Raw genomic sequence first — 12,468 nt, 5'->3', positions numbered from 1 at the left:
TTTGTTCTACGACCTGCGCCCCTTGCCTTCTAGCTTTTCTACCAACTATACATATATGTATACGTCCATCCGCACGTTCTTTTCTCAAAACATTCCAAAGTTCTATTGCTAGCTTTAAAAACAGAACGCTTTTATTTCGACATTGACGATATGAACCTATCGATAATAACTATAACCCGACTGTCACCTGTCTTGACGTAATATACAATATGGATATGAAATATGCAATTTTTCTCGTAAAGCTTTTTTTAAGTCTTTGCAGAAGAATATTTGAAGACTGCAAAACGTGAGAGCTGAAAAAGAAATATACGAATCCACCAGATGTTGTTTCTTATTTCACCTCACGGTCGTTAAAAGAGTTCTGACTTTGTAGATATCAAAGGATTATCCGACGTAATATTTCCAGTTGAGAATCCAATCATCATTAAAACATGAAAGAGAAGCTTCAAATCGCAAGAGAGAGAGAGAGAGAGAGAGAGAGAGAGAGAGAGGAGAGAGAGCATGGTAGAAAAACAGAAGGAAAGGGAAAAAAAAGAATCGTTCCATTGTCAAGCTTGCTATTGAGGCAAGAGTTCTTCTATTTGATAAAGCGACCCATTGTCCAGCAAGTGGTGGTTCACGCTGCACTTGATTTGAGTACCGAACTTTTCACGCAAGACATACGCCGACGACAATCCACTTGCTCTCTCTCTCTCTCTCTCTTTCCCTTTCCTTTTTTTCTTTGGTCTCCTCTTTATGGCCGGATAACAAGACGGCAGCGAAGCGCGAGACAGAAAATATTTCTTCGCCGCAAAAAGCGAGAGAGAAAAATGTCCGGCGTTAAAACGGAAAGCGTCTCTCTTTATTAACTTCCTTGAGATCTAGGCAGTTATCACCCTTTTGTTGCTATATTCCATGGGAAATGAGGCAACGCACGAATGTATTAGGCATTGTTATACCAAGTTGTCAAAACTATAGTGATGATATTTCAATAACAATGAGTCCGCATTAACAAGTTTGCGGAACAGTTGTTGCAAGTTTCAAATTCTTACGGCTCTCGAGTTAGTTTTCTTGCTCAGTAATATCCTACTTATGTCTTTATAGTCGTGGTTTACAATACCGCTGTGTAAAATTGTAAGATAAATTATTTTATAATGTACCTCTTATAACGGAAACATATGTGCTTATTCATTTAATAGTAAATTAAATAAATCAGGGTTGTAAATTTAGAGTAATTTAGCACAGTTTAGTACGTAATTTTACATGTGAATTTGATACATTAATTAAAATTATATTCTATTCTTTTTTTCGATTAAGTATATAATGTGCAATATGTACAAAAATAGAACGATTAGATTTATGTGCTAATTAATTCATTATATATAGGTATTTGCATACCTTCAATATTGATTTCCAGTCAATTAAATTAATATAAAACACCGAAACATGGTCAATATTCACACCCAAGGCGGCAGAGCGTTACGAGTCGTTTTGCGCTGGCAGCTCTCTACGTCGAACAAGTAAAGTCAATGTAATCAGCGATTCGCGCGTTGATATTAGCTACGCTTGATTTGAAATCAAAGAGCCGGGCGATCGTCTCTCTTCGACCGTTGACCAATTGCGTGAAAGTCACCCGAAATGATTTTCGAGTGTACGGCCGCGTGTTATTTACCTTTCGAGTAGGGCGCCACTCACCTCTGTTATCAAGTAAACATCATATGACCACTGAACTACAAAGATTTCTTTGTATCTCTTGAATACGATTTAGTATCAGAGTAATATTTTTCGACTAAAAAGTAAAAAAGAGTACATACGCACAAGTTTTCCCCTCGCAAATCATAATTAACGAAGATGGTGTTATAGAATAGATCCATCACTAAAGAATCGTACGACTGAGCAGATAATTCAATCACTCGACACGAGATAGTGAATCCGTCACGGGGCAAAAAAGGGCCTAGGCGCGTGCATTTTAGAAGAGTGCGCCCGAGTGGCCACTTCAGCTTACGATTGTCCGGCTATACTGGCGCAATATCGTGTCGTGCTACGCTCTGCTCTGGGAAATAAATAAATCGGCAATCGCTCAAATTAAATCAGCCAAGTACAAAAGAGTCCGTTAATGAAACCCGAAGCGCCCTCGAGAACTCCAGAGGGAATTGGCACACACACACATGCACGCATACACACACACACACATACAAATAGACAGAGAGATGCTCTCACTTGTATCCAACGGCTTGGAAACGAGTGGCTTGTTTCTCTGTCTCTCTCCCCGACTTCAAAGGCAAAGTCCAGTAAAAAGCGGGGCTGCTCATTGTGTCGCGCGCATTAAGGGTCTGCGCGAAATCAGTCAGCGCGCGCACACGCTCGCACACATACTCTCTTTTCGACGGACCGTGCACAAGCCTTTGTTAGACCGATGATAATGGGGACAGATTGCCTGGCGGAGAGAGAGAGAGAGAGAGAGAGAGAGACACGCTTTCGCATCTTATTAAAAAATTTCTAAGGTCCCCCTTGCCCCGTCCCATGACTGAAGAGATTTTTTTTCTGATACGCTCTGGCTCTCTTCTTTGTTGGAGTGCACTTTTGGATTTACTGGGACTTTCACATATGTATGTACACATACATACATGTACGAAGGATGCACGGCAACTTGTGTGCGGTTCTTATGAATTTTCGAGGCGCACCGCGCCGCGCGCGCGCAGAATTTTTCTTTATCTGGTTTGCCCGCTAGAGCAGACTCTTGGGACCCCTTTCGAAAAGCTTCGTTGCCCCTTGCCGAGGATGAATTATTTCTTGCATCTTTGCCCAACGTTCCAAGTAGTCTAATTCACTACCGAACTTGGAATAATTGAGATATTTTATTGAACAATCAGTTTCTCATCCTTACACTTATGTTTCATTGATATGATTTTGCATAAATTCATTCATTTTTTATTTTAATTTAGTATTCTGCTCTCAATTGGTTTTCCAAGCCACGGTTAGCTTCACAAAAAATGTATTTATCATAAATGAAAACAGTTAAATTCATCATAATATTTTCAAATTTGGATTTGAAAATTTTATCTAATTTTAACTTCCATCATCTAAAACGAAATAGTTTCGAGTCGTTGCTACCGTCAATTGATTCAATTTCTTCGGTACGTGGAGTTTAAACTTAGTTAAGTTTCTCGATATTAAAGGAGAAATATGATATCCCGTAAGTGAATTATTTACTGTGCCTCAAAGCTGCAATCCGAATAGAAACTAATTTTATCGTACAGACCACCGTTTGATGAAAAAAATATATTTATCTATAAAATGGAAATGGCACATTTTAATGTAGTGGATTTATAAATATTAGAAAATTAATTCGGAATAAAATTATTATTTTATCGAAATAATACACTGCTTATTAAAAAGTTCATTAAGAACCTATAACAAGATTCGATTTCATCGAAATTGTTAGCAAAACGCGTAGACACGCAGAAGAATCCTCTTTAAGGAGCTTGAGGAACGAGAGTCTCTTTGGTGATAGAGATTCGGACGGGTCGGGGGGGGGGGGGGGGGGGGGGGGGTGAGAAGCTTGCGAGAGCAGCTCGAAACTTCGAGACTTGTCCGATCTTGTGTATCTTAATACTTATGACTTCTCTCTTGCGCTCTTCCCGACTGCTGAATTTTCTCGGCTCAAGCAGGCCAAGTGTAAACCTTAGCGAAAAGTTTTCGACTCGGCCGAGGAGATATCCTTTTGGCACGCCAATCAGATTCGCCGAAGTTGCCACCTGAATTTACAGCTTGCTCTGATTGCTCTCCATTTTAAGTGTATGCGCGCCTTACTTCCATCAATTTCACTCTAGACGCTATCAGCGCACGCCAATCTATTTGAAGCTTGTGCGCATAATATTTAAAAACTTGTAATTTTGCCTTTGAGCTTGATGAGACTCACTTCTTTACTCTGATTTCTTTATATTTACAGATAGTTAGTGTGTACTTTTCTGCTGATGCTAGATTTATTAGTCCAATTAGCTCAACTTCTTATCCTACATCTGAAAGCTTGACTGATGACTTAATGAGATTTGCAAGGATGCTTCAGCTTTCAAATATTTCTTTTAAAATCTATAGCATCACCTTTATAAATTAGTTTCTAAAAGTATATTTTGTCTGATATCTTGATTATCTTTTATAAATAGCATGTAATGAAAATAATTTTATGTGATGGTATTCAAATAATGTGATAAATCATATTTAATAAACAGTGACAATCAAATTTCGATAGGTCAGATTTTCAATAATTGTTTTTATACTATTGCTAGGAATATTTAAATCCATTGTATAACAGCAAGTTTCCTACGGCATAACGATCATTCAGAGCTTGATTAGTAGAAATTCTGAAAAAGATTGACTGTCGTAACACAATGAAAATTAAATGTAACCAGCGTTTCAATCATTTGATCGTTGTGAATCACAAAGAGTTTGATTGGTCAAACATTTAATCTATTCCGAGAACAATTGAATACTATATGGCGTGAAAACGTATTTTAATTGAGTCCAGCGAAGCCTTAGCGAACCATTCGACTGGTATGCGAGCCATTGGAATGGTAGGCGGAGAGTTTCTGAATTTTATGGTGAGTGCACAGTGCGCATTGTGGCAGTGTTTTAATCATTCAGGCTTTTGTCCTGTATACAGAATAAAGTACTTGTCCGTCCACCCTCAAGGCTTTATTTATCAATTGAATTTGCCAATTGACGTAAGTCAAATTTCTCGTAAGCCTGATTATAAAGTCCTTGGTAATTTCCTTATATATACAGTATGGCAACGGCGATGAACGAAGTGATATTTTTTTATCGCGAGGAGCTATTATATCGAAATAAAAGAATTTCGCGCCGCGACGAGTTCGAAGAAGCGTCGTTGTCGTGGATTACTCTTTCAGTCGTCGTCGTCTGCTCGACTCGGCAGGTATAAAGGTCCAAGCGAATCCTTCTTGATCGGCCTGAGCGTCCAATTTCAACTTGCATCGTTTAGATTTCTCTTTTCTTCTCCCCCCCCCCCCCCCCCCGCGGACTTTGCTCGCGCTCGGTTTGTCGCCTCTCCCTCGAGGATTGGCAGCATCGGCCCAAGCCAACCAGCTTTGTCCCGCCTCACTTTTATTTTCAATCCATTCGCAAGCTCCTTTCGTTCCGTCGTCTCCCTCTCTTTCTCTCTCTTCCTCTCTCTTTTGTAGGCTCTTGTCTGATTTGTGCGTTGTGTCGTAATAGCCGATATTTCTTTGTAGTTTATTTGGTTTGAATCACTGTACCGAATTATGGTGCTCCAAATTGCTCTGCAATGGGCTTTACTCGGTTTATTTTTTCCAGATAAAACGTCGCTAGACTCTCTCGGTATTATTGATGAAATATTCCGCGGAAGTGAAACAGTATCAGCAATAAAATTGTAACATAACTCTTCTGCGAAAATGTACCTTGATATGAAATTGAATTTACTGCCAAATTGAATTTTAATTTTCTGCTAACCGAATTATTTACCAGAAACGCTCATGTCAAATTACACCGTGATTATTACATATGTATACTCGTTTTCATTCAAGAGTTATTGGCAATATTTGAATTAATCATTAATCATGCATAACAATGTGATGTTAAAAATGAATAGTTGAATGGAAGCAATATAAAAATGTTTATAACTGTGAAAAATTAATTAAAATTATGTGACCGAATAACGGAAATGGTTATGGTTAAAATGGTTTCTCAATTCCCGAAGATTAAAAATAATTACTTGTTTGAGTATGCGAAATCGTCAAATGAAAGGGATTAAAGAAAAGTGAAAATCGAGACAAGGCCTCGAATAGAAAGCCAGTCACTCGCGTTACTTGCGTCTAAACTCCACGTTGATCTCAAATAAGAGCATAAACACAAGCGCGCGTACCCATTATCCGGCACAAATCGCATTTTATACAGTCCTGCGACGGGTCTGCGGCACGCCTTCCCATGAAAATAAGCGTCCAAAGGGAGAATGCGAGCGTGCACCACGACAATGAAACCCAATTTATTTCCCATCACGAACAAGGGAGCCAAAGAAGAATCGAGCATTAGCGCCCACCAGTGGATTCCACGGAGAACGAATCAATCTCCATTCGCGGCCAAGCTCGAGAGGAGCTTAGATAAAAAAGCAAGGATAAGGGGTGGGCGACGATACAGGAAAAAGTGCAGAGGATCCGATTCGCCAACTAATCGGACGCGCTATCCGAGTGGTCCGAGTAGTCGGATTGATGGGAAACTTGAAGTGCGCGCGCTCGCCCCACTGAGATTGCGGCTGGAGGAACAGGTGAGCAAAAACGAAATTCGACATGGAAAGTAGATTGCAAGTTGGAAAAAAAAGAAAAATCGCGGCGGACGAGGGACAACGAAAATTCAGTCGAATGGAAAATCGAATCGCTTGTAAAAGTTTTGTATGTGTTTTATTGGTGCGCTAGGGGTACTATTTTTATCGTATTTTTATTCCTCTTATGAACGTAATATTTTTCATTTATTCTCGCGTTTATTATTTCAACTGGTGCCAGTAATTCCGTTGTAGAAAATAAAAGCTTGCATATCACGTTAAATTCAGATTAATTTTTTTTTTACAATCAGTTTATATAAAACCATATATTGCAAAATACAATTTTTTACGATACCTTAAAATAAATAAATAGTTTTTTAATGAATATCCTTTAATATCGAAGAAAAACTTGTATTTTCCTTACATTTTCTCTCTGCCATTGTCGTACATAGATTTCCACATTGATTGAATGTGGTAATTGTAATTACAAATATGAAAAAAGGAATATTGGTATAATAATATTAGCTTATTTGTAAATAAATCTACACTTATATATATATATAAATTATATTTTATATAAATGTTATCACATATATTTTTAAATATATAATGATGATAATAGTACGTTTATTTATTTATCAAAAAATAAAAACTAAAAGAGGCGAATAAAATCATACGAACACGGAAAAGTAATATGTTTATTATTTATTGAAAGCCCTTTCTGTAAGTTTGATGACAAGATGTTAAAACTTTTTTACATTTGTCTAAAAGTTTACAACCTGAAAAGTTTTCAAGAACCGAGCAGTAAAATACCAAAAGAGACGTAGCCGAACAAATATACAGTTCGCACTCATATACATAACCATCTGTGTCAACCCCCTGAAAAGGAAACGAGAGAAAGAGAAAAGAAGAAATCGGCTCGTCAGTGATTTTGGGGTAGGATGGTTGGGACATATCGGCAGACCGCAAATCGAAGTTCCGGGATCGCGGAGAGCTGAAATAAAATCGCCCGTGGGTTGATTTGTACCGTGCGTATATATAGCGTGGACGTGTGTTGTAAGACATTATTCGCGAGGGACGTATTCGAGGACACGGGGATGATGGAAGAGGGCGGATCCGGTTTAATGCGCACTCCAATGTGACTTCGGTCATTCAAAGATAGGGGCGGACAAAAAGAAAATCACGCGTATGCCCAGTGGAATAAAGTAGAATACCGTACAATGCCGAGATTCGACACAAGAATGGATGGTAACACGAGAACTGATGGTAATGAAAGTCGAATGATGCTTGGAATATTTACTGCGAATGCTGACTTGGTTATTTAAGAAGAAATTGAGTGTCTATTACGAATAAGTATCGTAAATCTACGAGCGTGTATTTTCTTTTTAATAGATATATTCTTGTGTCTACTTGATTTATCATTTTCTTTTTGTTTTTCTTAAGTTGTACCAAAACTTACGCTAATTCATGTTGGAATTTCAGAACACTGTATGCACAAAGTGCGTAACAAGTTAACTTAAAATTCCTTTTAATAATTAATTTTGCCAAGATCATAAAGTTATGTAATATTCATTAGTAGTTCTTTGTAAAAGTACTTATATAAAGTATATGTGACGAGTAATACAAATTTACTTGGACAAAATATCTAAAAATGATTTGTAACTTGTCTTTACAACGCTATTTTTTACTATTAATATTGGTAATCAATATTTGACAATAATATTAGTAGAAAGAATTTGTTTAAATAATACATTGTTTCAATGAAACTGGTGAAATATTTTGGCTCAAAAGTATTTTCTTCCTTTATAAATAGACTAACCAATATAAAAATCTTTCGAATAGCTTTGCTCCAAAGCTACCAAGTAAACATATCGATTCTAGAATTTGTTGTCTGGCAAACCTCGAAGATGATCTGCAAACAGTAGGTACACAAAATTACTTATCGACTAAAGGCCGAACATCAAAGTAAGGATTTCAAGTTGAAAAAGGCAACAACAAAAAGTTTATTACAGCCTTAGAAAAAATAGGACAAATAGATATTACACGGAGTAGGGGACGAGGTAAAAAGGAAAAATAAAGGCGTATAAAAATCTAACAAAAGGAGAATCAGAAAGGGACTAAGCTTGCGGAAAAGTGGAAAAAGGGCAGTGGAAATAAAAGCAAGCCGTCGCGTCGAGAAAGAATAAGAAGAGAAGAAGAGTGAGAGAGGAGATAGAGCGAGCGGAACTAAATAAGTTCGGGATAGAGCTGCCCGCGGGACACGAAATACGAGCGAGCGAGAAAAGAGCGAACGCACAACACACCATCGCGAGCGAGTGAGCGAGCCAACGGGAAAGGACGCGTTAACGCTGCCGGTCTTCCTGCGGATATGATGTTCCACGTTATCATTCCGCTTTATTGCGCAGTCTTTGCTGTGCTACCGAACATAAAGAAAAAAATGCGAACAGTTGAACCGTCATCCCTCGACTCTCGATTCATGCATGCGATGCTTTTTACATTGTCCAAGCGAATCTTTGTCACTATCCCCCTAATGATACGTTTATTAGCCACGCCATAGAGCAGAAAACTAAAAGGGGGTTATTGAAACAAAGTGCACAGGACATAACGTTCGGTCAGCTTGTTAGATTTCATAGGTGGATGGTCAGAAAAGGACGCGCGGCAGCACGACAATTTCATTCCCTCCTTCTCGGGGCGTTCTCTTTTTATTTTTGTGCTGCTGGTACACGCTTCAGTGACGATTGAAAGCGCTCGATGAGAGCTTCATCGACCGAGTGTACAACGTGCTGCTGCACTGTATGCAGCTCGCTCTCTTCCGTTATTTTTCTGCGCGCGCGCCAAAAATCGTTTATTATCCAAATTGTGATTACTTCGCTGTTCCGGCGATTTCGCCATCGATACGTGTACGGATCAGTTTTTTCTTTCCTTTTTTTTTTTCGTTATCGAGTGCTTTGATCGATGTTGCTTCATTTTCTGAGTTATTTGATGACGTCAGATTGATGAAGTCAAAATTTTATATATTCTTTGTAATTGAAAATTGAAATACTAGTTAAATTATATGATGCACACCATACGACACAATTTGTTGTTTTACGTTCGTTTCGAGATCATTTTTGTGTTACAGAGACCAGTCTTATTATATCGAATACTTTTTAACATTAACAATAATATCTAATTATTTGTAAATCTTTTTTTGCAGCTTCTTAGTTAATGAAATTCAATTTTTAAATTCTCTACATATTTATTTAAAAAATATTATTTATGAACGAATTATGATATGATTATTTATGAATCGGCATTAAGAAATTCATTTTTCGGTTAGCTTCCAGATTGCATATCATTGTTGTTTGAAACTTTAATTGATTTCAAATTTTATTAATATTGTAATTCAAAAGGATTAATGCATAGACTTAGTTAAAGTATTTGATATTTTTCTTGATAAAATTGAATAAAAATACATGTAAGCTTTTCCTTGACTCTTATATTCCGATATCTGGCTTCAATAACTTTGCCAAATTCAAACAAACTTTTTCTATTCTATTTTTGAAGCAAAAATTTTGCTAGGAAGAAGACTTTTTCATTTTCATTCAAGAAACTCTTGTCAGCGTAATTTTGATATTATGAGGGAGCTTTGAAAAGAACCACGATAAACGTGTTGTACAGCATTCCGATATAATGAGAGGATGTTCTAACAATAACTTGAAAGATAATTTGAAAATTTTTATATAAAAGTACACAGAGAAAAGAAAAAAAAATCGTTGGAAATTGAATTTTTGGATGAAATAACGTGACTTGTGCTCAAGCTTTTTTTTTTATTAAGCACATCAAAACAGACGAGCGTTGAAAAAATATAATTTCGAGTCAGGAGACAGCTTCCAGCGTAAACAAAACACTGGCAACGTAATATTCTCGTCCCGTAGGGATATTTCAGAGTCTCTGAAAGAACAAATCGGTCTCTGGATTTTTTTACCCCAGGCAGATAAAGGAATGCAATTCGGACTGACGTAAATCGCGAACCGGAGGAGTGACAGCGAGAAAGAGAGAGAGGGAATGATAAGAAAAAGAAGATTTGAATTGGTAATTGCCAGACTCGAACACGCGCGAGTAGCTTGATGAAAAGACGATTGGTTTTGTTGAGAGAGCCATGCACTCGTATGAGAGCAAACGAGCGCATGGTTATCTTGGAAAACACAGCGGACATCGAAATTTAGTCTTGGATTTTTTCTCATCGCTTGAACTATTTACGCGAGTTTTATTTACGGAACTTCAATGTCGTTTGCTTATAACATTACTTTCTGCTAGCATAAACAAGTATATATAATTATTTGACACAAATCGGATTAATGCTGACAATAATTTTGAAAGTAACAAAGGGTAGCAATATGATACATAATATTCATCACATGTGTTGGAAAGCCCCCATGATGACAAGAACTCAATCCTATTATAGTTTGAAATAGGATCGTATCGCAAGAGCCCCCGATTCCGTAATGAGTGATTTATAGGTTCAGAATAATTTAGAGCACCGCGTTAACACTACGATCGTAGAGCTGTAGGGTACAAACGTCATTACTTTGAATAGCTAACAGTTCTTTCGGCTGATTTATCGAAATTTTTGTGATTTAATAAGCTTCTATGATTTTATATCATCATTAAAATATCTTTGCAATGAACAACAGGCAATATTTTATTTCTGTCGGTATGTCAATTTTATCATCAACGCTATGCAATATTCACTGACGTATGTTCATTAAACATTAATTTACTTACTGATACCAAATACCATCAAAATACTCATCTATATGTCAATAAATAATTTTCATATAATTGCTTTGATTTTGAATATTTCGACACTGTTAACACGAAATAAAGCGAATAAAATGTATTTGCAGAAGATGTCTGATCATTGAACGGAATTAAACGAATATCTTCTAGAATTAATTTGATTTATCTATACGTAAATGAGCTTTAATATTTATTGATGAGATACGTCTTTTTTTCATGAATGGTTTCAGTTCCACCAGACATAATAGACTATCAGACTAGCACTGACATGGTGGTGAGAGAGGGGACCAACGTTACATTACGCTGCGCTGCCACGGGCTCGCCGGCACCCACTATAAATTGGCGCCGAGAGGACGGACGTCAGATTTCCCTCAGCAAGACCGAGCAGGGTAAGCGATTATGCCTACAAGTACGACCGCTTAAACGTTGACACGAGCCAGATGTACGGCGTGGGTATACACCTCTGCAATCTCTCTACTTTGTCCTTATCACGACTAAATTTCACGAATATCTTTAATGCCTATTGGATAGTTGATCAATTTCTTTTCTCTATTAGTTTCTCTGTTGTGAAGATGACAAATTATGAATATTTTATTTATTTAATATTAAGATGCTTCATTAAGTAAGTATCAGCTATTGTAGAATAGACATAGTGACACATTTCTTGTGCAGGACAAGAATATCCGTCGAATGGATAAATGTACGTCATCGGTATCATATAAGCAGAGTGTTCTACTTCTCTGTTCAGCGACTTTTAACAAACTAAGACATTTATAAAATCAAATAAAATATTCTCGTGACCTGAATTAGTTTCGACTTATAGGCGATGTAACAATGCAACGTATTAATATTATTAGACAAAAAATACAAAAATTAATCAAATTAGCCTGCATAATAAAAATATGTTGGCAGCAATGCGTCTTTTGCGCAAGTTGTTGGAGCAAACCAACTGAGCTGTTAGAGAGCTAACAAACAAGCAACCGTCGCAAGACCTTGGGCTCGGTCCCCGTGTTGTAAGCGCGCACGTGGAGATTTGAAGTATTTGCATTGAAATTGGCAAACACAAACACATACACACACTCACACACTCACTCACACACACACACACACACACACACACTTGTATGCACGGGCCAGTCAGCTTTCAAACTGAAATTCCTCGGGCAGATTTTCGCTGTATATGCGTTCTCCCGCAGTGGTGCGAAATCCGACATACACCGCGCTTGCGAGCACCAGCAGCCGGAAATTAGCCCTACGGTGCTTTTCACTTCAAGCTTGTTCAACTGTGACTAGGAAAGGGGAAATGTAGGTAATGGCGACGTTGATAAGCAAATGCTGGATATGAATGTGTAAATTTTTGTTGTACTGATTTATAAGTGGATTACCAAAAATTTGATAAATTAATGCTTACTTCA

The 12,468-nt window shown here is 37.4% G+C and overlaps 1 protein-coding gene across 1 annotated transcript in view; it reads left to right on the top strand.

The window, feature by feature from the left end:
* LOC131675721 (neurotrimin-like) overlaps positions 1–12,468 on the top strand; it is a 117,505-nt gene that overhangs the window by 92,227 nt on the left and 12,810 nt on the right. Inside the window, exon 4 of the mRNA XM_058954829.1 lies at positions 11,284–11,442. Within this exon, the coding sequence (XP_058810812.1) occupies positions 11,284–11,442 (159 nt within the window). The remainder of the gene's footprint in view (positions 1–11,283; positions 11,443–12,468) is intronic.

Source organism: Phymastichus coffea, unplaced genomic scaffold, assembly GCF_024137745.1.
Source record: "Phymastichus coffea isolate CEN01 unplaced genomic scaffold, Cenicafe_Pcof_1.1 PCOF00028, whole genome shotgun sequence".
Classification (NCBI taxonomy): Eukaryota; Metazoa; Arthropoda; class Insecta; order Hymenoptera; family Eulophidae; genus Phymastichus; species Phymastichus coffea.
The sequence above is the reverse complement of the archived record's forward strand: the minus strand, read 5'-3'. Positions and strand labels throughout refer to the sequence as shown.